We start from the raw sequence: 27661 nt of genomic DNA, 5'->3' as shown, positions 1-27661 counted from the left end.
AATTTATTTGTTAGACATCCACTTTAAAAAGTCTTGTAGATGTTTAAAACAAATATGAAATATTTTTGTAAAAAATAAATCATAGATCTTAAATGTATGCTAAACCAACATGAGTTAAACACCCGATACGTGTTGGTCTCATTTTTATTTTTAACAAAATTAAATGCCAATACCCATAAATAATAACACAATAAAATACTTGCAAGTAAAAAAAGGTAAAGAGACACAAATACAATTTTACAATTTATAGTAGTTTGGCACACCCCGAACTTACAGCCATTGTCAACTTGGTTCGATTTTAAGCTTATGGAAACATATTATTCCAATAATCCATCTACTTTCAGTTTAGGAAGCTATTAAAATTGATTTAACAAGTGTGTACGTTTATGATTAGAAAAAGGTTATTAAAAAAATTTTATTTGTCTATGTTTTCCACCAAGAACATAAATTTTGTCACAAATTTGGAAGCTATTAAAATTATAGCATGTGGATCATACAAGAGGTACTGCTCAGGCATCCAGCAGATACAAGGAAAATCTATGGTTTTCTGTGTGCTGCAAAAGATGGGAATTATAGCATTTCTAAACATGAGTAGATAGAACCCATGAGGAGAGAAATTATCAATGGTGTTTGCTCTAAAGGATTGAATCTTTTCAAAGCTGAAAAGGGGTGAGCTTATCAGCCTAACCCAAAAGCAGATGACTTAAGAGTCATTCATATAAAGGCTTAAAGTTCTTGTAAGCTATAACTGCATAGAAGGGGTCTGAACCGGACAAAAATCCCAGCAACCTCGTGATCCAACTGAGAGGCCCCTTGTCCTCTTGAGCACCATTAGTAGCTGGTAATTTCCGGATGGTTTCAGGTTGTGTGAATCCTTCCACACATTGGAAGTACTGTACTACTAGTTGCACCCGGCTGTATGCAGTTCCATCTCTCCATGCACTGATGGCTTTCTCGTAGAATAATCGGTTACTGAAGCTGACAATGAACACCCCTCCTGGCCTTAACACCCGAAACACCTCTGCAAATACCTGTAGTAGGGTAAATTCAGGTCACTTATTAAGTCCTAATCTTACTCAAATTCTCAAGGTCTCACATTTTTGCTGATATGTGAATGTCTTAGTGTAGAGAAATACCCCACTTGTAAACCTACATCAGTCTAAATTGGCATACATATTAACATATTGGGGTTTTTTTTCCTTTTTTCTTTTTTTTTTTATTTATTTTTTTATTTTTTTAGGTGAGCGAAAAATTATCATCTGACCTTTTCAGGATATTGAAGATACTGCACACTAACTGTGCACAAGACAGCATCGAAATTGCAACTGTCGGATTCCAACTTCTGATCCTGGTTGAGATCCTTCACAAAGAAATAATCTAGCCTGGGGTTCTTGGCAAGCTCTTGTGCATTGAGCCCATGTCCCACCACTCTTTTGTACTCTATTTCTTTAGGTAGATGGCTAACCCATGAGCTCATAAGGTCCAGAATCTCTGAACCAGGGCTCAACCGTTCCCTGTAAAGATCGGTCAGTGTGGAAATGAAGCCACTGTCAACATGGGTCACAAAGCGTGGGTAGGCATAGAATTCTCGATCTGGGTAAGCGTTGAATTTGGTTCTACCTTCTTGAGTTAGAACAAGACGCTTGATTTTGCCTGCTGAGGATTGCTTTGGTTCATTTTTTTCATTGATACTGTTTGCAATCCTTGAAGGGAAGCTTCTGGCTTTGAATGGGATAGAGGAGAAGTTCGTTGGAGTAGATGGGTGCCACGGCTTGGGATTTGGGTGAAATGTGAGCATGGTCCTTGGATCAATACAGTTCTTTTAAGATACCTTCCAACTCCAGTATAGATATACGTTAAGGGATAAGGAGTTTAGTGGTCGTGAGCACTTGCAAGCTGTAGCTCCCCAAAATGGGTTCATGATGTCTCAAAAGTCAGAACTTGGGTGGAAAAGAACTCACCAGCATATGTGGGTGATCCCAATTCCCAGCAGCCCATGAGCTGTTTTCGGCCATGGCCCAGCTCAATCTCTAGGCATATTTCTAAAAGGAACAACCACCCAGCAAAAGCCCAGCCCTATAGAGACAACACCCCTGATTACCAGCATTTTGTATAGTAAAAATAAAAGTATAGTTGGCCTTAAAGCCGATTTTTTCTGGCACTTGTTCCTTATTCATTATGTGGGACCATCTTCTTTCCATCTTTCCTTGTGAACCAGATGAAGATGAGCAAATAGTCCTCACATACTGCTTTATGGTTTGTTGGGATAACAATGATTAATCAAGGAGAATGAAAATGCAGACGTGCGTGTATCTTTGATTGAGCTTTGTGCCATTATATTTCTTGTTCTTTATTTAGACTTAAGAGAACAGAGTCATTCCACGTCTCCATCATCCACATTTAGAGGCTTTTTCTTTTGATCAAAAGAAGGCAAAATGAGGACTGGAGCTGTCTCTCATCTTGGCCAAAACTCCGGTCCCCAAGTCTATATCACCCACATTTAGGGGCTTTTCTTGTAATAAAAAAGAAGGCTTGACAAATCGGAGTTCTGGCTCTCTGGGACTATTGTTGTCACTCCAACTTAGCCACGACCATGAAAAAAGACAAGACTAATGATGATTTGCTTGCACAAACGTGTATTGAGGCCTTGTAAAAACATCAAGAGAGATGATACCATATGTTTCTCAAAAGAAATGTCACGAATAATTATACCCCCCACCCAGCCCCCGGGGGGGCCCTCCCCTTCACTTGCCTCCCCGCAAATCCCAACTTCCCTCATTCCAATCATCACTTTGCCCTTCTCCCCCTGTAAAAATTTTGGACATTCTAGATGCGATTAAGGTTCAAAAGGTCTTCACACTTTTCTTTTTAGTAATAAAGAAGTTTATGAGGAAAATGTAACGACCCGTACTCAACCATGTAGATATTGTTCGCTTTAGGTTTAAGGGGCCCTCACGGTTTTAAAACGCGTCTACTTGGTTAAGAGGAGTCTCTACATATATAGCGTCAGGAACTTGCTCCCCTATCCGATGTGGGACATCACAGAAAATCTCCTTAAAAACATGAACATGGTATTAATATCTACGAATCTCCGTGCAAGCACGCACGCACAGAGACACACATCCAGACAAAAACCTTTGCAAAGAAACCATGTCATGTCCCTAAGGTTGGAAACCTTTCACCCCCAAGACGAAAAAGAAGAATTTGGATGCAAATTGAATAAAAAAGGGAGAGGCAAAGAGAAAGGAGCAGCCCACAAGGCATGATTGCAAGAGCAATTGAGTTCCAGCTCATTAGACCTTCTAAAGGGCAATCCAATCCAATTCAATTGGTGGGTCCAGACTCCTCTGCACGTGCAACATGGACACTGTAGAGAGGGACAAAGATCAAACCCCATTTGCCTCCCTCTTTTGCTTTACCAATGGGGTCCCCTACAACTCAATTGGTTGTGTTCAAACTCACAAACTGCCGAAAAAATGTGTGCGGTGCTGCAAACCGGTGGGTCTACAAATTGGTCTGTTCTCCATTCCAAATATCCACATCATGCCCACACAAACCAACCAAATTTCATCAACCCTTTTATACTCCCCTTTTGCTATTGCTTTGAAAAGGGATTTGAATTTTCACCGAGTATGTTCCCTTGTGGCCATGCCTTTAGGGAACCAATGCCCACTACTTTATGTGGGTTGAAGTCTTTGATTACTGTTTGAGCTAGTGTTTTTGTGACATGCCCACGTAGGGTTGAAGAAAATTTGCGACATCCAAAAGGGTTTGTAGCCTAGCAGGGAGGGTAATTGAGTATCCATTTATAACAATATCATTCGTGAGGCTGAAGATTGATTTTAATTGGAGGCCAAAATTACGAGGATTTGGGGTTTGAGGAGGGTTAATTGGGATGACTTTCCTTTGAATTTATTAAAAACTTTTTTTTTTCCTCTCTAAAAGATACAATGATGGCACCTTTGTTTTCATCTTTCCTTGAATGTGCCTTCTATATGGTGTTTTTCTTTAGAGTAATGTTGTACAAATTCATGGAAGATAGTGAATAACAAAGTTTTTTTTTTTTTTATTATGAAAAGAAATTGCAAAATAGAATATCTACGTATTTGATTGAAAAAATAACCATAATATTTTTCAAAATTAAACTTTATAACATCTCTAAAAAACTCTGACCTTCAAGTAAAAGATTTTAAATTATAGATATTTTTTTGTTAAATAATCTAGTGTTCTGTATATTTGTTTCTTTATAAATATGATAACAAATACAAATATTAAGTTCTTGAATTATCTTCTAAATATTTTTCATTAACAACGTACACAATAAAATTAGGAAACATTATACAATAATTATTGACGCAATCTCCATATGTCTACTTGTAATCATTTTTATTATACCATTAGGATTTCTAATAATTCATTCCGATACACTTTTATTAAGTAAATAACAAAGATGTAACTTTTAAATTCTCTTTGTTTAATTTATAAAAGTTAGATTCACCTACAAAGAAAAAACAAAAAATGAAAAAAATGAAAAAAACTTGGAAAAAAATCATGTCTCTTTGGCTTTTCCTTTTTTTTTTCAATCCTATAATAATTATAATAAGGTATTAAAGATGGGATCAGAGTAAATCCCCATAGTTTGAAAATTAAAGAAATTAATATATATATATATATATATATATGGATATTCTTCAAATAAGACTATATAGAATGGGATATCATTCTCTCATAAATATATTCCTAAACAAACAAATTTTTGTCCTTAGCCTTTTTGTTTCAAGACAAGATTAAAAGAAAGGAAATTAAATTGAAAATATTACATTCTTCATTTGAGTTAAAAAAAATTTGGTAGTTAAGAGAGGGAATGAGAAATATACCAAAAGTATGTTCTTTCAAAGATTTGGCCAGTTATATGGCCAAATGAATTGAAGGAGCAGGCAGTAAAAATGGTAACTGTGATTTATTGAAAGCAAAGTGCTAATGAAAAATATTATTAAAATTGATAATATTAGTGGGTGCATTCCAATGTTACTGATCAAAACAGCCAACTAAGTACCACACAAAGCCATAAATTCCCACAAGTCATCATTGCATGAAGACACGGCCAATTGAAGTCAAGTAAGGGGCAAAAAGGAGGAAAATAAATGTTTTCGTCATGAATTCTGAAGATTATTTTAATCAACATCGAATGGCATATATTATATATAGTCACTTTTTTAATTAAAATTTGGGATTGTTTTTCAATCTCCATTTCTGAGATAAGACCACACCCTGTGTAAAAAGAAATCAAAAAGGCAAGAGGGCGATTAATTGAAAAGATATCAGTCCTTATCTCTTATATTTTTATTTAGAAACAATTGGAGAAGAGAATCTGAGCCTTGTATCATTAGATTTGGTCAAGGACATATATATTAATAAGCAAAGTTGCAGACCAAGAAGTGAGCAGTGGATGGTGGGTACACGAGTCAACCTTGTGGGTTTGGTCTCCTCTCCTCAAGAACTCCCTTGGTAGCAACTAGCAAGTGGGTTCAAATTGATCACCATGGTTGAGTTGGGGGCCTTGCCAACAGTATTGGCTCTATTTCTAGGACTAGTTTTGGCTTTTCTTGTGAAATTCTTCTTTTCCAGAGCGCATACGAACTTACCTCATGGGAAAATGGGATGGCCCCTTCTGGGGGAGACTCTTGCCTACCTGAAGCCACATAAATCCGACTCTATAGGGATCTTCTTGCAGGAACATTGCTCTAGGTGAGCAGTTACTTAACTCAGTTTATTTTATGTTTTATCCTTCGTAACTTGCATTTTTGCTCTGTGTTTTGATTGATGAGTCTTCTACAATATTTTTGTTCTCAATGGTCTCTTTTTCAGGTATGGGAAAGTCTTCAAATCACATCTATTTGGTCACAGAACCATAGTTTCCTGCGACCATGAGCTCAACATGTTCATTCTTCAGAATGAAGAGAAGCTATTCCAGTCCAGCTATCCCCAGGCCCTTCATGGCATCTTAGGAAGAAATTCTTTGATTCTTGTGTCCGGGGACGTTCACAAAAAGCTAAGAAGTCTTGCTCTAGGCATGATTGGTGGTACTAAGTCGACAGTCAACTTCCTTCCTTCCATAGAAAGCCTGTCAATATCAATGATGGAGTCATGGAAAGGATGCAAAGAAGTTGTCTTCTGCAAAGAAGCTAAAAGGGCAAGCAACTTTCAACTTCTTTACAACCCCAATAAAAAATAGGGGAACAGTTTTTAGATGTCTTTTTAATTCTGCCTTCCTAATGAAAATGCAGTTCACGTTCAATCTCATGATGAAGCAAAGTCTAAGTATTGGACCAGATGAGGCAGTGACCGCTCAGATATTGGAAGACTTCCATACCTTCATGAAGGGCTTTGTGTCTCTCCCAATATATATCCCAGGAACCTCCTATCATAAGGCTGTGAAGGTACCAACCCTGCAGCACCCAGTGCTAGATAAGATAAATATTCTCCTATTCAAATGTAGATCTGTGTCCAATTTGTGTTTTGGTTGGTTGGTTTCTTCAGGCTAGAGAAAGGATCACCTCCACTGTCAAAGGGATCATAGAAGGAAGGAGGAAAGAGAATAGGCTTCAAAATGGAGACTTTCTAGATGTGATTTTATCAAAGGAGAACTTAACTGATGAAGAGAGAGTGAGTCTTATTTTGGATCTGTTGCTTGGAGGCCATGAAACCACTGCCACACTGATGGCTTTACTCATCTACTTTCTCGCACATTCACCACAAGCTCTTCAACAGCTGAGGGTACTTGTCTTTCTCTCCCAATCCTCCCTCCCTTCATCACATATTTGTACATGCTCTAAAGGGTCTTGTGGTTCTGATAATTATCCAGGAGGAACACCTAGCCATAAGGAAAAACAAAAACGATGGAGAGCTCTTGAGTTGGGAAGATTACAAGCAGATGAACTTCACCCTCAATGTACTTCCAACTCTCTTCAATAGTCCTGTAGGTTTGTTATAAATTTGGAAATAACACAAGTACTATGCATTTCACAGGTCATATATGAAGGCCTGAGATGTGGGAATGTGGTCAAGTTTGTGCACAGAAAATCTCTTGAAGATATCAGATTCAAAGGTTTGAGGAAAATTTCCCAATATTTGTTACATCTTTCCTAGACTAGCTTCATTTAAATGTCTGCTTGTCTTACTGATTGAAGTTATAATGTTTGCTTTTAGAGTATCTCATTCCTGCAGGATGGAAGGTTCTCCCTGTCTTTACTGCAGTGCACCATGATCCCTGTCTTCATGAAAATCCTTGGGATTTCAACCCTTGGAGATGGGACGTACGTAGCCTTTTTCCCTTACATTTCTATTCATTTTAATATCTACTAATGTATGTTCTTATATGATTGTATTGAACAGGATCAAGCAACCAACAAAAAGGTCAGCTTCTTTGGCGGAGGACAGCGGCTGTGTCCAGGGGCAGACCTAGCCAAATTGGAAACCGCTTTCTTCCTTCACCATCTTGTCCTCAACTATAGGTAAATATTTCACATATTTCTCCTTCAACACACCTTTTTTTTTTTTTTTTTCAATTTTTTTGTACGTCTTAGTCGTATGATGTCAAATCTGGGATGCGGTTGGGACCACGATATTTACTTAATATTTTCTATGTATTTGGTGTTGAGCAGGTGGAAAATAAAAGGAGATAATTTCCCTCTTGCTTACCCTTATGTGGAGTTCCACAAAGAATTGGCAATTGAGATAGAGCCAATACACAAGACATTGGAACAGAAATGTTAGATGTATTTTAGCCATTTTTACATTTGCTAGCAAGAACATGGCCACAACTGTACCTAGCGCTTCATTTAATAAATGGCTGTCTTACAAAATGTTACTTTTTGTTGTCAGATGCTTTCTATGTACTATAAATAATGGATTTGTGTTGTAGATTGAGTCAAAGAACACATATTGAGTTGTGTAAGAATGTGTCCTAGATTCTCAGAATTTTGCAAGTTTAAAAGAAATATTTTAAACCTTCGTAACTTTTTATGTATATCTTTTTGGATTATCCGAATTTATAGCTTCCAAAAGATGTGTCAGTAAGACGGACTCTTCAATGGACATGTCTAGTGTTTTTAAAACATATTTCTTTTAATAGTCACCAACAAAATCTATAAATAAGGTTTTTACTCCTTTGCCTTTTTTATATTCATTCAAACATTCTTTCGTTCTCTTCATTTTTTCTCATTTCTAATCTTTTAAGCTTTCAAGTCCTTTTTAATTATATTCAATAATGAAAATATCGATAATCATAAATATATTGATATTTCAATTTTACGAATATATCAAGGATATATTAGGGAATGTATCCCTATTTCATTTCCGACAGATACACGATATATCAACGAATTTCGCCCTTGATTGTATTTAAAATAGTACAAATTACCAAGTGATTCGTTATTTCTTATAATTTGAAGTGTTATCATTACAAGAAAATGATTGTTATATCCTAAAAGACAATTATTTTTATCATAAGCACCTAAATAAGATGAGATTTGTTTTCACGATATAGAATTTAACTCTAACCTCAATCAACCTTACAAATCCATCTAATCAAGAGTTGGAAAAACAGTTTTTGCGTTCATAATACAAAAGCCCTTGTATACCTTAGTGGATTACCTCAAAATCATTTTGAGGTTCAACTATCCGCCTTTACTTCTTGTTTTTCCTTCATTAATGGGCTTTCAATTTTTTCTAGTCAAAATCCTGATTTTTTTTTTGAGAATTTTTTGGATTAACTATAAAATAATCATAATATATTTTTTCTTTTATTCTTCCCGTGTCTCCTATTTAAGTTACAAAAAATAATTTAATAGATTTGGAAAATGAAAACCAACAAGGATACAATATTTTGAATTTTCTTAAAAAAATTTAGACTTCCTTTTACATTAAATTTAATTTTTGCATTACCTAACAAAATCCAAAATTACATGTTTACCTTATTTCTAAATTCATTATCGTTGTAGCAAAGTAGTCTTGAATTAGTATTTTTTAATGTAAAACTTTGAATTAAGGCGATGTTTGGTTTTTAGTTAAATAGAAAAAATCAAAATATTTTATTTTTTTTCATTCAGCTAAAAGTAACATGTTGATATTAATCAAGGATAACTAAACTAAATTTATTGATAACAAGTTTATTTTAATTATATTAATTGATATCAGTAAATTAATAGAAAAAACGAACCCTACCTTAATACTATTTTTTATTAGTTTCATTTATTTTTACAATATTAATATTCTTTGGTAAAAAGAAATGTGGTATAAAGTAAAAAGTAATAAATATGTTAATAATTGTACTAGCGAGGGATGCTTAATTTGGGTAAATTGACTAATAAACACCTTAATCCAATCATTTTTATCACATCCCAAGAATGACCCAAACCCATTGACCCCCACAATTGATCAACACCCTCTATCCAACCTGCTCCCATAAAATATATTCAGGATCAATCAATCAACCATTGTACAATTCAACCAACTCCAAATCAATTTATCTTTCGTTCTCCAAGGTTTTAAAAACTTTCATAAAAGATATTCAATATCCAAAGGTGAATTTACTTTTGTACCTTGCAGGAGAGATGGTAAGCTTACAAAGAAGAGCATTAACCCAGTTTCAGATGATAATTCCAACCCAATTTCAGATTCACCAAGTATAAATATGTATAATATCGTTCTTAAACCCGAGAATGGTTCGGCAAAATGGTAATTGTATGTCATAAAAGATTTGATTTACCCCTACGAATATTAATTGGTTTTTAAATAAGATGGTTAAAACCCGAGTCCAAGAGACTGAATTTGGATGCATCACACGTTCACCAGTTTTTTGCTTTTGATCTAACATGTTAGAATGCATGCTCACACCTTCAAATGGGAGGTATATTACCATAGCTAATGCATTGCTTCGGTGCTCGCGGAATCACAGAGATGGTCAGCTTACAGCTGCTTCGGTGCTTAGTGGGATTGAAGTCACTGGACCATCTTCATGGGCAGACAGTGTATCTTTTTGACATTGGAACAGACAGTGTATCTTTTTGACATTGGAACAGACAGTGCTTCTTTTTGACTTGTATACATTTGATTTTGGCTTTCATCTTCTGCTCTCAAGATGTACCCTCATGGGCCAACCAAAATGTTGCCATTCACCACCATGGGTTCTGACTGCTGCGGAGGTGACTTTGATACTACTGAATGCTCATTTATTGGTTTCATTTACAAATTCCCGTTGAATTTGAGTGTCTGAATTTTTCTTCCTGGAGAGATGGTTTGAAGGATGAGTGTGGTTGACTCTACTTAGCTTTTCTTTCCCTGTTTTGATTCTCCTCACTGGTATGAACTTGGCAATCAAAGTCGTCGTACTTGAGTTTTTCGTGCTCGTAGAGGTTCTCTTCATGAAGATCAATAAAGTAGCAATGGCATCGGTGAAATCTTTCCCGGGGGAAACACAAGTTCGCTGTCTTTTTTTTTCCAATTCTACGAATAGTAGCCATATCTTAAAAATGTAGAGTATGTTTCGCCGAATGATTTAAAAATGGTTTTCTGTTTTTAAAAACAATTTTAACTGTTGTTATTTAGAAGCAATTTTAAAAAACAAAGTGAAATAAAGAACAATTTTTTAAAAAACAAGTAAAAGTTATTTTTCTCAATTTTTAAAAACGGAAGAAAAACATATACTTATTTAATCATGTTTTTTAAAATAATTTTCAAAAAATAAGGTCAAACAGACCCTTAGCTTCATTAATTAAGGAGCTTGACTCATGTCACGCACATTAAAAGCAAAAATATAACATAGGTTAAATGAAAATGTTATTAATAACAACATTTTGTATAAAGAAGTATAAAGTCTAATAGAGCATAGCATATGTCACATCATGATTTTTATTTGGCATGATCATAGACTATATTTGAGAGAGCTACATGTTTTAATTACCGAATTTTACTTTAATCTTGAGTCACAATCTATATTAAATGAATGTTGTTACAAATCACATGTTGTACCCAAAAATACAAAGTATGTAAAATGTGATACAATGTTTTTGGTATTCAAATTTGACTTTGATGCCACTGAGCAAACTTCTTACACGACAAACCCTTGAGAATGATATAATGTTTTTAGCATTTAAATTTGATTTTCATGGCCCCTACAAACGTCTAAAGCGACAAACCCTTGATCTGGAACATGACAACAAATCTTATTCTAGTGATGGGAGAAATAAAAGATATCCACAAACTAATAAATAAATGGATTTCTATTTTTCTATAATAAAGTAGTAAAAATAAAATAAAATAAAATAAAATTAAATACGTGACTAGAATTTGACTCTTTTGTCCTTAAAACAAATTTGTCTAATTCAAATGATTACGACTTAGTAACAAATTGTCTCTCATGCTATAATGATCATTTCCTTGTGATAATGATACTTGAAATCATAGGAAACGATTAATTAAACAAATTTTATACTTTCTACAAAATCTCATATGCTTTGAAACTGCATACTTTTTGTTGAGCTTTCTTATTAAGCCCACATACATGTGGGCCTAAGTTGGGCCTAGGTCCACACCTATCTGGTCAAGCCTATGTCAACACCTATTTGGTCCGACTTGTGCACATGTGGGCCTAAGTCAAGCCCAAGTCCACATCGATCTAGTTGAGTCCACGTGTGTGGGAAACCCAAGTTCAAGCCCATGTTTTCTTTTGAACTTACAAAATTCTCATGAATTCCTCTTTCAACAAATAATCTGTGATTTGAGATTCCGTCTTTTGATCATATTTTCTATGAACATATAAATTGCTTTGATTTTAATTTCTCATTCACCTCTAAGTCATTTCGAGCATATAAAAGCATAAACCTGCATTGAATTGATCTGATACAATAAAATAAAATTACATATCCTAAAATATCTTTTTTTTATAACCAACGTTATATATTACCTTATGTTTATAAAAAACATAATGAAAAATATATTGTATTTCAATATTCGATATTTTTTGAAAATAAAAATTATATAGCATTTTAATATTTATTATTTAAAATACATAAAATCTCACATATATTTGGCATCATTTAAAAATTATTCTATAATTCATAATTTAATAAATAATTTTTTATTAATAATATTTGACATTAAAATATTTATTTTAAAAAAATATTATATTATTAAATATAGAAAATAATTTGTGTATTTAAATATCGTATTAAATAATGCATATATATATATGATTATTTTACGGTTTCTTTTAGCTTGAACAAACCGACATGAAAAGCAAAGATTTAAAATATATACGATAAGAAGACGTATACGTGTATCCATATTCCAGAAAAAACCTATCGTGTCCTCCATTCGGTTTTTTCGGGGGGTTTTTAAAAAATTATTTTCTCTCTGCCCTTCTGGCTTTTAGCTTTTGGGCAAAGTAATAGAATCTTGGGAGAAGTGTCTGAAAAGCCCTGCGAACTCACGGAGCTCCATCCTCTTCATCGTCATCATCTTCATCTCCCTACACGGCATCGTTTTAGAAATGTCTTACGACTATCTCTTCAAGTACATCATCATCGGCGACACAGGTTCATCTCTTTTCCCTTGTTTCTGTTTGCTTCCGAGGAACTGCAGAAAAAACTAAGGCAGGCTTGGAATTTGGCAATTTTTTGGGGTTGAAATGGATTTTTCAGGATTAGGAGATTTCTTTTGTGTGGAGAATTTGGTTTTCTTTCTCAATTTGAAGTGTAGGGGTTTGAGCAGCATGTCTTGAGTTTAGGGTTTTGTTTGGGTTTGCAGGTGTTGGGAAATCTTGTCTGCTGCTGCAATTCACAGACAAGAGGTTTCAACCGGTGCATGATCTCACAATTGGAGTCGAATTTGGGGCCCGCATGGTCACCATCGACGGAAGACCCATCAAACTCCAGATTTGGGACACCGTGAGTACTAACGCTCCTGATAAAATGAGATATTGATTATTTACAATATTGAATTAGGCTTTTTATAAACGTCCTTGAAGGAAAGTGTTATGAGTACTAGTAAAGATTGCATTGTTAGAAAGTATCAAACTGGCATTTGATTGCTTGAAATTACGTGGTCATCCTGGGTCCTGAACTATTAAGTTCTGTAAGACTTATCATCTGATGTTGTAATACAAGTCCTTCTGTTGGAATTGGAACTCCAATTTTACGGATTTTTTTATACGTACCCTTCCCTTGTGATAGTCACAAATTTCATCCATGTAGAATTAATTTAGTTGAATCTTTATCCCTGAATGAATCCATTTTTGAGGGTGAGTAGATTATAATGTATAGAACAATGTCACCAAAATAAACAAAGAAAAATACTTGGAACAAACAAGTGAAAAAGATTTTTAGCTGCCTCATGTCAAGAAATAAATATGACAAACGAAAATCATAAATAACGTATGAGCCAAAAAACTGGGTATGGAAAATTGGGGATGTCTCCATGTCATTGAATCATAATGCTTGGATAAAGATGCATTTAACAAAGTTAAGAAGAGGTATACTTGTCACTGGAGCATCTATACACTCTAATAAGATATTCTGATCATTACAAGCATTTGATGACAAAGTGTGTTTGATTACACTTCCTGTTTCGTGTTTTTAAAATCAGAAACTTTTATATAGAAATAAAACATCTTGTACAAAAAATATAGATTATACACTCTAATGAGACTTCTTGATCATTACATGCATTTGATTACAAAGTGTCCGATCACTCTAATGAGACATTCTGATCATTACATGCATTTGATTAAAAGTGTCCGTTTGTTACACTTGTTGTTTTTTGTTTTTAAAATCAGAAACTTTTATATAGAAATAGAACATCTTGTACAAAAAGTATAGATTTACCTTTTATTTTTAAAAATCATTTTCAAATATTTAAACAGTTTTTAAAAGTATTACTTTTTCAATATAAGTGTCTTAAGTGTTTTTGTATTTTATATAAAAGTTACCACTATTTTCTGATTTCAAAAACAGAAACGGGAAGTTTATCTAAACAAGCACAAAGTTGATTTGTTTTGTTATATTTATAAAGTTCATCTGGATATTGGGACTTTCTTAACAGAAAGTGGCAGACAAGGACTTCAGATTTAGTGCTTAGTCATGCCAAATTCTCATGAATTTCAATAGTTGGGTCAATATATATATATTTTACTTGCACTTTATAATAATTGGGATGAGATTTGAAGTCTCTCCTTTTTCAGAAATACCATAATCGTTTAGGCGTTACGAGAATTCAATTGATCCTTGCATTATTCCCTTGCTTCTTTCTCACCAGGATTACTTATCCAGCACCAAATGGTTGTTTGATTTGCATATCAGTTCTTTATCATGTGAAGTATGAGGTTGTGAATGTGCAATAGTGGACATTTTTTATGTTCTCTACAGGCAAATTTATTTTCTACTGGTTATATGAAAGTTTAATTTTGTTTGACTCTAGAAATGCATTGAGGAATTCTGCATTCTTGTTACTTCCATATTATGATAGCACAAAAACTTAGGTGGATCTAAAGGAAGAGATAATCCTGAAAAATGAGAATTTATTTGCATGGCCTCATGAGTAATTTGTATAACTTGTTTAGTTCTTTGTATAGACTGAGTGCTCGGTGTCTTATGTTGTCAGACATCCCAATTGTTTGCTGGTTTTCAGGTGTCAGATTTTAGTTTATTTAGGGCATGTTTGAGACTTTGGTGCTTGGTCCATATTTTTTAGGTCTTGATATCATGAATCAAGGTCATTCTCACACATTTAAATTAATAGATAAATTAAGAAAATTCATATGTACTTCATTTATTCTTTATATGGTTTGGAGCCTAGTTTTTCCAGACTTTCTTGATATGGTTGACCATAAAAGACCTTTTTTTTTACAAAAAGAGCTTTTTTTCCCTCATTTCTATTATTAACTTGTAGCTCAGCATTCCAATAAGTTCTTATGCTGAATTTGTATCTTTTTTTTTATACATTTGTATTTTGTACTGAATATTATTTATTTATTTAGTGATTTAGCTATTTATTTATTTTTAACAATGCATATGATCTTCCAGGCTGGGCAAGAATCATTCAGGTCCATCACTAGATCTTACTACAGAGGAGCAGCAGGTGCTCTTCTGGTTTATGACATAACCAGGTGGGTATGTGCATGTGTATATGTGAGAGAGAGAAAGGAGAGAGGGGTATGTGGTTGTTGTGGTGGTGTTGGAAAGTTATGTTATTCTTGGCACTGGGAGACTTATTTATTTATTTATTTATTTGTAACTGCCCTCTTACCTAAAGAAATGTAGTTTGAATCTACCTGGCTCGCTAAGATGTCAGTTGATGGTTTGCTTTTTTTTATTTTGTCTGTCAAATACATGCTGCAAGCTGTTTGAGCAAACTCCTTTATCACAGTCACACCAAAAATATGGTTTTGGCTAGAAGAGATCTCAGATTTTAAATCTGATTTGCATCTAATCAATCATACGGCTCTTAACAAGCCTTGATTTGTAGTAGCTGCCTGCTATCCGCCAAGTATAGGCTCTTAAGGAAATTGGTAACCAGCTTGTGTTTGTTATTATGGATAAATTGCAGTAGGACATTCTCCAGAATGTTCAATTTTTTATTTTATTTCTTTCTCTTCATTTTTTTTTTTTTTTTTTTTTACATTTTTATGTAAAATTTCAAGAATAAACAAAATTAAATGTGTGTAATTATGCTTTCAAAAGTTGGCTTATCAAGGAGATGGCACTCTCTTACCTGTTCCACACCCATCAACTATTTTATGGTGTCCTTCATATTGCACACTTTTCATGGTATGAGCCTTTCCATATCTTTCTGGGCATTATTCTGGCCTGTAATTCCTATTCTGTTTTTGTTTCTGCTCGAATTCCCCATTCTGTTATAATTTTGAGCAACTGAAACAACCAGGTTGTTCTGTTGTCTAGGAGAGAGACCTTTAATCATCTAGCTAGCTGGCTTGAGGATGCACGACAGCATGCAAACCCCAACATGACAATCATGCTCATAGGGAACAAGTGTGATCTTGCCCATAGGAGGGCCGTCAGCAAAGAGGAAGGGGAGCAATTTGCAAAGGAAAATGGACTTCTATTTTTAGAGGCATCTGCAAGAACAGCACAAAATGTTGAGGAGGTGATGGGAACTAGACCTCGACCTCATACCCTTTACATTTGTTTTTTACAGAACTAGGTTACAAATCTTATAAGTTAAATTTCATTTCATTGTGTAAACTGAGATGGAATATCTTACAGGCCTTCATAAAGACTGCTGCAAGGATCCTTCAGAATATTCAGGAAGGCGTGTTTGATCTATCCAATGAGGTAAGTACTGAGTCACTTAGCTGAAGGGAATTATTTGCTTTCAGGTTATTATCTTGAACTCTGGTTATTGTTTTTGCTCTTTTCAAACTGGTACTAGAGTTCTTGACTTTCATGAGACAAATCATAAGGATTGTCAGTCATTCACCCTCATTGACTAATTGCATTACAAATATGGATTGTAATTTCTCTTCTGGGAAACCTGCTAGATTACAAATTGCTTTAAGACTTAAATAAATAAAAAATCAATAACTTAATACTTAAAACTATTTAGTACGATTTAAACTTAAGTTTAAGTACAGTCTATTTGGATTTAAGACAAAAAAACAAACACAACCTAAGTATTCTCATTTTATTTAAAATGGTAAAAACTTATTTTAAACCTTTTTGGTTTTGGGTAAAATTTGCAGTCATCTGGCTCTTCATTTCTTAAGTTTTTTCCTCCTTTTTTTTTCTCTTTTTTTTTTTTTCTTTTTTGGTTTTGCTTGTACATAATACGCTTTCTGGAAACCTTGTAAACAACACAAGTATGATGTTTGAGGTTGCGTCCCCACTGTTTTGCCTTGGCCTTTTTAATGAATTGCATCACTTACCAAAAAACAATTTATTGCAGTCATCTGGCATCAAGGTTGGGTATGGGCGGCCACAGGGTCCATCAGGAGATGGAACGGTTAGTCAGAGAGGCGGATGTTGCAACTAATTGAAAAATAGAAGCTGCTGTATTCCCATAGCTCATTCTTCTGTACACTGCCCTGGGCCTTCATTACAACTATAATCTTTTCCACTGTAATGTTTTTTCTGGAGAATCTGAAATGTACAGTTCTGATTCAGCTGTTGTTGTGGCATTCCCTTCTGTATCCTTTGTGCACTTTCTCAATCCTTGGCCCATACCTATTGACCATAGCATTATATCTTTTAAACTGTAATGTGTTTTCTGGAGAACTTTCATGTATAGTTCCAATTCAGCTGTTATTTCAGAGGGACGGTTTTAGTCAACAGTGTGTTTTTGGTTTGCAGTTTTGTCATTTTGATAACATATGCAGCTGTTGGTATCTCTGAGCTACAACTCCTTGACCTGGCCCGGGTCCCTCCTTTGTAGAGCATAGAATAGTGGATCTATTTTCTGATAATGATAATGGTTCCTTGTTTTATACTTAAGGTACCCAAATTAGGTGATCAATGGAGGGCAACATATTTGTATTCCCTTAAGAAGGCTGTTAGGCTTCCGGGCTATTTTCAGTTCTTTGATTCAATGGAAAATAAGATGAGGAAAATGATTTGATTCATGTTGGAAGCATGTGTACACTCTATATTTTCAGTGTGCTTGTAAATTGTCATATAATGGAAGACCTGGATCCTAGCGGAGGTTTGGAAGACAACGGTGGTGATGGGTGGCAGCTTTATACGGAGCAGTGGCGGTGGTCCTGGACCGGTTCCAAGAAGATGCTTTCCTCAATGGAAAAGATAAGTCAATACTCACCTTGAGAGGATGGACTGTACCAGATTCGAGGAGTACGGAGGATCCGGACCCGGCACGTATCTGGAGCGGAAACGTTGTGGAGCAAAAGAACCCCGGCCTGTATCTGCTTCCTCTCAGTGGTTAGAAGGTGCTTCCTCGACACTGATCTTCCATTGATCTTGACGCCGGTAAGGTGCTATTGGGCGAACGACGGCCGGGATGCGACCTTGGGCTGTGTCTCTAGTGGAGACTTTGCTTCCGGTGCACTCTCTCGGAATGGCTCGGATCACGTGCTACACAGAAACTGGAGGTGTTGATGAGAGAGAAAATGACCTAGGATTCAATACCGCTGTTCTCAGGCGACCGGCGGGTATCAATGTGTGGGAAGGGGTTTGTTGCCGCCACATTCTTCCATCGCCATTCTATGGGGTTGGATGGCCTTTTACGCCTAGCGTTTCCCACGGCATGACATTGGGCCTGCTCTGATTACGGTTTTTAAAATTCAAAAATATGTTTGGTACATTTTTTGAATTCAAAACAGATTTAAAAGAATTTATCTGAACATTGGATTTTTTTCAAAAATAAATTAAAGATGTTTTTAAAATCTTTTAAAATAATTAAAAATGTGTAAAAAAAAAGTTTAAAAACTTTTATATCATATTTAAGCATATAATAACTTTATAAAAAAGAATTAATTAATTAAAATAATAAAATAATTCTCATATTCATCAAATTAACCCTTTCATATTTTTATTTAAATAGTAACTAATTGTATATATATATATATATATTAAAAAAATAATTTTGATGGGGTTATTTGGCAAATATATACTTTTGGAACCCAATTTTATGAAATCTGAAAATCAGCTTTTAATGTGAAAAATTATATCTTTTTTATGCACTCTAAGCCAATTGCATTTTTTGTACTGAGATTGCCCTTTTTTTTTTTTTTCCTCCTGTACTCACCATTCGCCTCTCCCTCCCTCCCCAGTGAAACCGGCTAACCAACGTCATCATCGGCCACCACTCACACCTCTCTTTGGTCGACAATCTCCCCCTCTCTCCCTTTCCCTTCCCTTTTTCTCTCTCTTTTCTTCCATTTCAACAACACCAAGAGAGAAGAAGATAGTGGCAATGGTGGAGAATCAGGGCCGGAAAGAAGAAGGTGCGGCTAATTGCCATTGACGGTGGCAACCAGCAACTCTCGCGGTCATTGATGACAACGACGGCGACAACGGAAGCACCAACGTAAGGAGAGAGGTTGAGGAGGGGCAAGAGGGAGGCCGACAAGGGCGAGGGCGAGCTCACCTCTAGGTAGAGGGGTCTCTCCCTACGTTGGTGCTTCCACTGCCGTCAATGACCGCGAGAGTTGCTAGTTGTCGCCGTCAATGGCAACCAGTCGCGCCTTCTTCCATGCGGCCCTGGTTCTCCACCATTGTCACTGCCTTCTTGTCTCTTGGTGATATCGAAAGGGAAGGAAAGAGAGAGAAAGAAAGGGGGGGGAGATTGTCGACCAGAGAGATGTGTGAGTGGCGGCCATTGATGACGCCGGCCAGCCGGTTTCACTAGGGAGGGAGGGAGAGGCGGATGGTGGGTAAGAGAGGAAAAAAAAAAGGGGGGAAATCTCGGTACAAAAAATATAGTCGGCTTAGAATGCATAAAAAAAAATATATAATTTTCACATTAAAAGCTGGTTTTCAGATTTCATAAAGTTGGGTTCCAAAAAGTATATATTTGCCACATGGTCCAATCAAAACACAAGGTTCCCAAAATATTTTTGAAAAAAATGAGAATGATTTTATTGAGACTAAAAATAGGTTGAATGTTAGATTTCCAAAATTAGGCTTAATAACCCCTTCAATCAAATAACCCAGGAAAAAAAAAAAAGTTTTAGAAAACTATTTTTACGTTAAGTTTATTTATTAAAATAATTCAAAACTATTTTTCAAGAATTAGTTTAAAAAATCTTGTGATTTGGAAAAAAATTAAAAATAATTGTTAAAGACATAAATATACCCTTTTTTTAAATAAATAAAAAAAATCACACATCATCAATGGTAGAGTAATAAACAATGTAGTACAAAGATGACCACATTAATTTCATATGACGCTTTGGTACATTGTTATTAAGTGATCCATGCCATTGCGCAAAATCTAATACAATGAAAGTTAGTTCTGCCAACAGCAATTTCCAAAGGAATTATTCCCTTCGAATTTTTTAATAAAAAAAAATAAAAAAACAACAGTCCCAGACGATGCTTTCCTTGATGTTCCAACTTCCAACTAAGGTCGTCCTGGACCAGTTCCAAATCTTAGGCGTTGGTTGTCATAAGCCCGAGAAACTAGTAAGAGTCTTGCATCATCTTCAGGTATTTCACGTTCCTGGAAAAAAAAAAGAATTGTGTGAAATGCAGACAATTAGAAAATTCAAAAATCTGAATACAGGCATTTAGTAAGATAAAAAATCCAAGCACATTAAGCAACCACTGCAAAGATCACTTGAATGTTTTCTAACTGTGTCAGTCATTTCAGTTTCTAGCATTGTGATGCTGCTATTCACTATAACACAATCCAGGGCCATTTTTTAGGATTCATTAGCTTCTATCAGGAATTTCCAATGCACAAAGCCCGAGTCCGGTTCCGGACTTGAGCTGAATTATTTCAGGGTCACCCTTGATATCAAACTAGAAATGAAAAAGAAAAAATATAAAATAAGTGAAAATTTTTTGATGGATTATCAGGGCAGGAAGACTCACTCTCAGGCCATTGTAGTATGCTTCCACGGCTGGAAATGAAGGGGTAATTTTGCGAGCTTGCATCAGGTCCCATATATAATTTGCAGTGGTATATCCACCAGTCTGCAAAGAAATAATTTTAACCAAAATATGTAAAGTTATGAAGAGAATTTGATGGAAAATAATTAGCATTTCCCACATCAACTAACTTATACAGATCTTCATCAAGTGACCAAAGAATTGTTTTCGTACCTTTTCACCAGAGGCTACCAGGAGGAGCTCACTTCCCATTTTGGGGCTCAAGAAAAAGCCCCTGGCATTCATTTTGACCTGCATTAGACCAGGGAAATCATTTATGAGCTATAAAAACCAAAAGTGTAATCATAACATCAGCTTCTCAATCCACAACCAACAGAAAAACCCAACAAACAATACCAGTGTGTCTTGAGCGAGTTCCATTCCCTTGGGAGTATAACCCACCATAGCTCCCTCTACAAGTGTCTACAGTCATGCAAGTAAAGCAGTTTAACATCCATACCACACCAATCAATTTGAATGTGCATTAAGTTAAATTAAAAAAATTCAGCCCTTTGAATGGAAGAAGTGCCCAGCTACAGCAACAGAATAGAATAACTTAAGAGGAAAAGAGGATTCATAACTGGTCAACCATAAAAATTTCAAAAAAGAGTACCAAAAAACTTAACATACGGAATGAAGGGAATGACCACTGGCAGATTCCTGGCAACTCCACATGAATCTCCAATAATCATGTGCACTAGTTCATACCCAACAAATTAATGAGATAATCAATAGAGATGAAGGATATTCACAAAGGGTGTACACTTTTGTAGGGTTACATTTCTGTAACCTAGAAAACACAACATGGTTTTCAAGCTAATTACCCTGACTGCAGAATGCACATCCCAACATTATAGTAACATGACATTAGGTTGACTCAAAAAAGTGCATCAAGTGTCCTCAAATTTAACCAAAACAGCATTTGAATAACAGTAGAAAGCATTAACATTCTCAGTTAAAGAATACAAACTTTTGTTACCATATTGCATAACTAAATTTGTCATTAAACGCACCACATATAGTTCCACCATAGCTGGCTTCCCTGAGTTCATGTACTCTTCAAAAATTTGAAGACCACGATCAATGTTTCCAGAATGTAGATAGCACCTGCATAAAAATAGTAATTAAATACTGCATAATCTGCAGAGAATTTTTATTGTGTATCAGCCAAACTAAATACTAAAGATACAAAATTAATTTAGTAGATAGATCCTAGCATCCAAACTATTTTCTAGTGTATAGAAGACAGAGTTGTCAATAAATACTTACAAGTATTACAACTGAACTACAGTAAAATAGGAGCAAGCATATAAAGATACAAAGCAAGCCTGCTAAAGATAAACCATAGGAAAGACTAAGAAAGGATTCCTGTATTGAAAAAGGTGATAGACAGTTGGCAGTTTATTCAGCAAGAGTTTAATCCTGAGGTTTCTTTCGAGAGAAACATGTATGCTAAAAACCGAAAGTTATTTCTACTTCTAGCATATTTGTTGTAGTGCATATAGCATTGCATAAGTTGCTTTAATGAAAATGTTAGTTTGGCAGCATGTATCACTGTTGCACATTAAAGGAGCCACCATTTCGAACAAGGATTTCTATGGAAAAAACGCTTGTCAATCACTGCACCAGTTAAGTGATGTCCAAAGATGACCATAGTGTCACAAATATCAAGAAAAAAAGTAAACTAAGATATAATTTTGTGATAACCAGTTAATACAACAGATTTCCTCAATTTACTCTATTGATTGTTCATTTCAAGGATTAGCTTCCTCCTCTAATCTCCCTCTCTTTTTCCCCTTCAAAACAGCTTTGCTTTCTCATGCCAAACCAAGTCTGCCTTCCTCTCCTCACTTCCAAGCTCCAAATGGTTATTTTACTTGATGTTACCACACATCATTAAGGCTGGAATTTGTACATTTATCTGTATTTTTAATGAGATTCAAGTGGCTGAAGGTCTCCAAGCTCAGTCAGAGACTTGATTAAGGTCTTTGCCTCTATGGTATAGCATCCAAATAAAATTAGGAGAGCTAGGCTGCTAGCTGTCCTGTGGCTTTAATGGAAAAAGAAAAACATGACAAGCATATTAATGATATTGGATGAGGTAAATACTACAATGAATTTTATACATCAATGCATCTTGATAGTTGACAGAGAAAAATAAAGGCATGTAAATAAAAAAATTTAAAAACATCTGTTTCATGGAAGTATGGAGTTTCTCATCTACGAAGCATTAATTTCTTGCATTGCAAATTAAGTGACTCCAATGCCATCAGAAGACTGATATTTCCTTCCACAAAACCCAATATACGAGCCCATAGTATTTGTATTTCCTCGAACAGTAGACTACAAATTCAGTCTTTTTTATCTTTTGGTTTCACTTTAATGTTTCTTGAACTTTGGATAATCTAATACTTAAGAAACATGCAAACTTTCTAACCTCATAAGAATTCAAAACTCTTGAACTTATTTTCCTGCACAAAAATCCATATTCATTGATATAGTTTTAATAATAACTTCACCAATGTCTTTATTTTCCTCACTCTAAAGCTCTATGATAACATCCTGTTACACTTAATTCAAGCATCGACCTTTTCTTTGCTTGATATTAACATGAAATATCACATTTAGTTTTTAAAAGTGCCATTCAAGAAGATACTAAGAAAAATAATTGAGTGAACCTATTGCATTAGCATAAAGGGTAAATAACACAAAGATATGGACGATGAAATCCTGCAACATAGGTAAATTCATATCCCCTTACAAAGGCTCGAATCCATATACTGCACATAAAGGATCAGATCAAGGGTACTGAGATATACAACTTATCCTCATTTGCTATGTAATAAAAAGGCAACATAGCAAATTAATACACATCTCTTGAGAACAAACATAAAATCAAATCGCTTTTAATGACCAATATAAAAGATGCAGGTGGATGGTGTATGCATATATGTGAGTAGCTCACTTCAACAATATTTCTTCAAAAATAAATCTTTAACAATCAGTTACCTCATTGTTTGCATGATGAGAAAAACATCAGGAGTTTTACCCTCCTTCTTTAGCATCTCCAGAAGTGTTTCCATTGCCTGCCATAATGAACAAAGATTGAAAGTTAAAATAAAATGGCAGTAAACTTGTTAAAATATTTCAGCACTTTCAACCAGTAAAATGAAAATGATAATCATCAATTCATTATTTGGAGGAATTAAAAATTGGTAAACAAAGAAAAAGCGGGTGAAAAAAGATTTAAGATGGGTAGTTAAAGAAGTCCCTCTTCCATTATCAAAATTTAAAATTCAAACCATTATGCAGCACTAGATAATTTCTAGTATCCCAAAAGCCATTCATCAGGCAATTGCAGAGAAGCAGAAACTAGTTTAATTATCATCAAGCCAAGCAAAAAGAACAAACAAAATATGTAACTTATGTGTGTTTTGTATATGAGCTCCTTTTAGTGATTGTAACTCAAGATATTTTACAAATGCTAGCGATAATGAATCCCACATCATACCTCTACATTCCTAAGATCCGCAAAGGCATGAAGTGCAACATGATACACAGTTAGTTGCCTATTCAGAAATCCAGCACGCCTATGAACATATTCAGCAGTGGGAATATTATATAACTCTTCTTCCGAAACACCCATCATCACATTTTCGGCCATGTCTCTTGTTGCTTCAATCGATGACCACCCCTTTGACTGCTCAACAAGCTCGATGATCTTTTCCAGGAAAGGGAAACATTAGAAAAAACCTGTTTTGTAAGTGAGAGAATAAGAATCTAACCAAAGAAAATGGAAACATCTGATAACTACTTTGGAAGCTGTATCATCTGTTAAAGGTATCTTGTTCTTGTGTGCAGCTATAAGTCCTGCATAGCAGAACTTGTTCAAACCAAGACCAGCTGCAGTCATATCACGGACAATTGCATACCTATAACAATAAAAGACAAGTTATTTCAGCTAGCATTTAATTTCGGGATGCACTCAGGCAAGTCACCATAGAATAATTATATCAGGACACAATATGAAGGAGAGTAAATTCCAATAGGCTTATCAAGAAGCCAGATATTGGCTCAAGCAAAATTTGAACTTATATCGCTTCTATGCTTCTCCATGATATCAACCTAGGAAGAAGTAGGCTAGTCCAAAGTTATGTGCTTATGGAAAACATTGCAGGCCTTTTAATGGCAATCCCAGATAATAATTATGAAAGGTTAGAACCTCTAGAAAAATGTGTTGCTATCGATCAATATCTGATGAAATGGATAAAATCGCGTTATTGAACTAACATGAAAAGAGATAGCCATTAGTTTGCAGGCTAGATATCCTCAGTTACCACCAGAAGGTGGTGAATATTCACCATTGGCCCATGTAAAACAGATAAGAGTTAGAAAATGAAATGATGACATACACCCGATCAGTTCTGCCAGAAGCAGCGCATGCATTGAGCAGACAGATGTAGGTTTGTCCAGTCGGTTTCACTTCATTTTTCTTCATTTCTTCCAAAATCTTGAATTCAGAGAGACAAAATTCAGAAATATTAGTTTTCTTAAAGCATGCAAACCTATTGAGGATTCTAGAACTGTATAACAGACGAAAAAGATGTTAAATGATACTCAGGAAACATACATGTATTGCCTGGTCAGAATTTTTGCATTTCCCGCAGGTTGAGACCAAGAAGTTGTATAGCGCAACCTAAAACATAGATTTAAACATCATGAACTACCAAGGGAATCAATTAAGTAAAAAAAATAAACTCTAGCTTATAGAGTCAAATATCTGAATGAACTGGATTAGAATCTGACTGAGAAGGTCAGAAATAATGTAAATGACAAAACCTGGTTAGTTTATTCACTTGGTCTAATGGATTTTATTCACACACAACATTAAGAAACTGTTTGGTCAGCATTCTTTAAAACAAGAAAAGCACTATTAAGATGTTAGCCAAACAATGCTTAAATTTCTAAGCAATCTGTTTTAAGGATTGGAAAAATGTGTCCTTCTTGCAGTCCAAGGTAATGAAACTACAAATGCCTCATATAACTGGAGAAAGATTAATTGCTAATAGAAATTCAATTGTTTCTTATCCCTGCCAATCTTTTTCGATCTAAGCAGTTTGCCCTAACCCAAGCAAATACCATGTCGCCCAAACAGGGAAGAGCATATAACACACATTAACATCCACAAATAGATGAATTCATCTTCCCACACATGAGAGAGAACGCAGAGACTTTCCATTAGCCGCCATCTGCTTATTGAGAGTTTTAAATCTCTATCCACTGTTACTGCCCAAAAAAAGCCATTGGACTGAACCTAGTAGGCTCATCTGGAATGGTCTAGTCAAAGTTTTCATTGCCAAAAGAGAAAAAAAAGGGAAAGGAAAGGAAAAAAAAAAAAGGAAATTTGTTGTTTCCTTTTCTTTTCCTTCATTTTCTCGTCCACCAAACAGAGGCCTAGACAAAACCAAATTAGTTTTTACACTTCTTGGATAATAAACTCATCATCTACATACATCAGGAACCAAACCCATAGTTTTCATTTGGTCTATGAAGAAGAAGGAATCCTGCAACCGAGCTCCTTTCATGGTCCCAACGATCAGCGAATGAAAAATGTCTCGAGATGGCTGAACCCCATCAAGCATCATATCATCATACGCATCTCTCAACAGAAAATGCCTATTACCACCACAACAACAGAACCCAATAAATCCTTAAGAATAGAGAGAGAGAAAAAAAAGGAAACAAAACCCATCAGATTTCTTCATAGAACAATGAGATTGGCGAAAGACCTGCGCTGAGCAGTTAGAGAAGAAACAACGGTTGTGTACTCGGAAACATTGCTGGCATAGTTCCTCTTGGCGTACTCTTCTGTTGAAGCTGCAAAGTATCGACGCCCAAGTGCTCGAAGCAGCGGTGAACAGCGCTGCCCTGTGAATGATACATGAGATTGTGAGTGTTGAAATCAAAATCTGTAAATGGGGTTGTTGAAAAATCGAAGAATACCAGCAACGATCTGAAGCAGCTTCTTCATGGTTAGTTACAATATGATAGCACAGTAGGGTTTTCGGGCTGCTTAAATTTGCAGAGTTTGAAGGGGTTTAAGCTGAATCCCTGATTCTGTTGCCTGGATCACTCACTCCTTCTCGGACCCAAACTCCCGGGTTTGGATCGGGTTTCTCAAATTTTTATTAAAAATTAAAAATAAAATCTTAGAAAAAGCAAAATGATTTATTTATTCAAATAATCTTCAATTTTAAAATGTAATTTTTATTTTTATTTTTAAATTAAAAATATTCTCATTTGAACGAAGATAACTCTTGTAATTTATGAAACCAATTTTCTTGTATTTAATTTAAATGATTTGTGTTATGATTTTTTTTATCTCGTTCTTTCTTTTCTTTTTTTTATAACAAAATGGAATTTTAAAATATAAGAAGAATAAATTAAAATATTTTATTTGTGAAATAAAACATTTTATAATTTTATCATACCAATAATTTGTTTGATAACTCCTATATTTTAGTTAGAAAAAAGCCAAGGTATCAAAGAGATACCTACTAGACTCTCAATCTCCCCTATCAAAAATATATAAAAATAAATAAATAAACAAAATTTAGATGGTTTGACGAAGATACAAACAATAGATCCGAGTATAAACAATAACATAATAAGATACAAATGAATCTGATCAAATTACAAAGTAATATAGCCTAAATGTGCATGGACATGACTTAATTGGTCAAACTTTTTTTATGAGTACCTCTTAGTATGCTTTCAATTATATAAGATTGAGTTTTATAAAACTAATATCAATAATTAAAAATGTAATTTATTATAGAATAACACAATTAGAAAAAAAAAATTGAATAATGAATGGAACGGAATACTCGCAAATAATAATATTTCATTTCATTAGTTGGTTTTCTTTTATAAACAATCTAATTGAGATTGACATCATATGGATAATATTCAGAAGATTCTTTAATATAACAAATTTTTATATATCATAATACACCAGTTTGAGATCATTAAAAATATGTTTT

The 27661-nt window shown here is 34.8% G+C and overlaps 4 protein-coding genes across 4 annotated transcripts; 2 read left to right on the top strand and 2 right to left on the bottom strand.

The window, feature by feature from the left end:
• Positions 1 to 444: 444 nt before the first annotated feature.
• Positions 445 to 1838, bottom strand: LOC117930926. The gene is made up of 2 exons (XM_034851734.1): positions 1265 to 1838; positions 445 to 1031 (listed from the first exon to the last, which is right to left on the bottom strand). The coding sequence occupies exons 1-2, from the start codon at positions 1796 to 1798 to the stop codon at positions 711 to 713; spliced, it is 855 nt and encodes a 284-aa protein (XP_034707625.1). The 5' UTR covers positions 1799 to 1838; the 3' UTR covers positions 445 to 710.
• Positions 1839 to 5210: 3372 nt separating this feature from the next.
• Positions 5211 to 7968, top strand: LOC117931086 (cytochrome P450 724B1). Its single transcript, XM_034851948.1, has 9 exons — positions 5211 to 5748; positions 5869 to 6193; positions 6288 to 6440; positions 6541 to 6777; positions 6866 to 6952; positions 7030 to 7108; positions 7210 to 7316; positions 7396 to 7514; positions 7665 to 7968. Exons 1-9 carry the CDS (start codon positions 5543 to 5545, stop codon positions 7774 to 7776), a joined length of 1425 nt encoding a protein of 474 aa, XP_034707839.1. The 5' UTR covers positions 5211 to 5542; the 3' UTR covers positions 7777 to 7968.
• A 4457-nt stretch (positions 7969 to 12425) lies between these two features.
• Positions 12426 to 17342, top strand: LOC117931129 (ras-related protein RABB1b). Its single transcript, XM_034852025.1, has 6 exons — positions 12426 to 12596; positions 12808 to 12947; positions 15081 to 15163; positions 15957 to 16161; positions 16281 to 16349; positions 16960 to 17342. The coding sequence occupies exons 1-6, from the start codon at positions 12551 to 12553 to the stop codon at positions 17044 to 17046; spliced, it is 630 nt and encodes a 209-aa protein (XP_034707916.1). The 5' UTR covers positions 12426 to 12550; the 3' UTR covers positions 17047 to 17342.
• Positions 17343 to 19880: 2538 nt separating this feature from the next.
• On the bottom strand, positions 19881 to 26724 carry LOC117931443 (pentatricopeptide repeat-containing protein At4g35850, mitochondrial). Its single transcript, XM_034852444.1, has 13 exons — positions 26622 to 26724; positions 26408 to 26546; positions 26132 to 26294; positions 25249 to 25314; positions 25031 to 25128; positions 24433 to 24550; positions 24130 to 24339; positions 23628 to 23704; positions 21632 to 21725; positions 20976 to 21041; positions 20793 to 20870; positions 20562 to 20663; positions 19881 to 20187 (listed from the first exon to the last, which is right to left on the bottom strand). Exons 1-13 carry the CDS (start codon positions 26647 to 26649, stop codon positions 20089 to 20091), a joined length of 1338 nt encoding a protein of 445 aa, XP_034708335.1. The 5' UTR covers positions 26650 to 26724; the 3' UTR covers positions 19881 to 20088.
• Positions 26725 to 27661: the final 937 nt, after the last annotated feature.

Source organism: Vitis riparia, chromosome 14 (assembly GCF_004353265.1).
Source record: "Vitis riparia cultivar Riparia Gloire de Montpellier isolate 1030 chromosome 14, EGFV_Vit.rip_1.0, whole genome shotgun sequence".
Lineage (NCBI taxonomy): Eukaryota > Viridiplantae > Streptophyta > Magnoliopsida > Vitales > Vitaceae > Vitis > Vitis riparia.
Note: the sequence above shows the minus strand (reverse complement) of the source record. Positions and strands in the feature narration are given on the sequence as shown.

Excerpts from the sequence above, each read along its gene's own strand:
- LOC117930926 (XM_034851734.1), bottom strand. The coding sequence starts at position 1,798 with ATGCTCACATTTCACCCAAATCCCAAGCCGTGGCACCCATCTACTCCA. Across the intron at positions 1,032-1,264 it reads ATCTTCAATATCCTGAAAAG|GTATTTGCAGAGGTGTTTCG; the intron begins GTCAGATGATAA and ends ACCCTACTACAG.
- LOC117931129 (XM_034852025.1), top strand. The coding sequence starts at position 12,551 with ATGTCTTACGACTATCTCTTCAAGTACATCATCATCGGCGACACAG. Across the intron at positions 15,164-15,956 it reads CTGGTTTATGACATAACCAG|GAGAGAGACCTTTAATCATC; the intron begins GTGGGTATGTGC and ends TCTGTTGTCTAG. Across the intron at positions 16,350-16,959 it reads TGTTTGATCTATCCAATGAG|TCATCTGGCATCAAGGTTGG; the intron begins GTAAGTACTGAG and ends AATTTATTGCAG.
- LOC117931443 (XM_034852444.1), bottom strand. The coding sequence starts at position 26,649 with ATGAAGAAGCTGCTTCAGATCGTTGCTG. Across the intron at positions 24,551-25,030 it reads TCTGGCAGAACTGATCGGGT|GTATGCAATTGTCCGTGATA; the intron begins GTATGTCATCAT and ends TTATTGTTATAG. Across the intron at positions 20,664-20,792 it reads TGGTAGCCTCTGGTGAAAAG|ACTGGTGGATATACCACTGC; the intron begins GTACGAAAACAA and ends ATTTCTTTGCAG.
- LOC117931086 (XM_034851948.1), top strand. The coding sequence starts at position 5,543 with ATGGTTGAGTTGGGGGCCTTGCCAACAGTATTGGCTCTATTTCTAGGA. Across the intron at positions 6,953-7,029 it reads AGATGAACTTCACCCTCAAT|GTCATATATGAAGGCCTGAG; the intron begins GTACTTCCAACT and ends TGCATTTCACAG. Across the intron at positions 7,109-7,209 it reads TGAAGATATCAGATTCAAAG|AGTATCTCATTCCTGCAGGA; the intron begins GTTTGAGGAAAA and ends GTTTGCTTTTAG.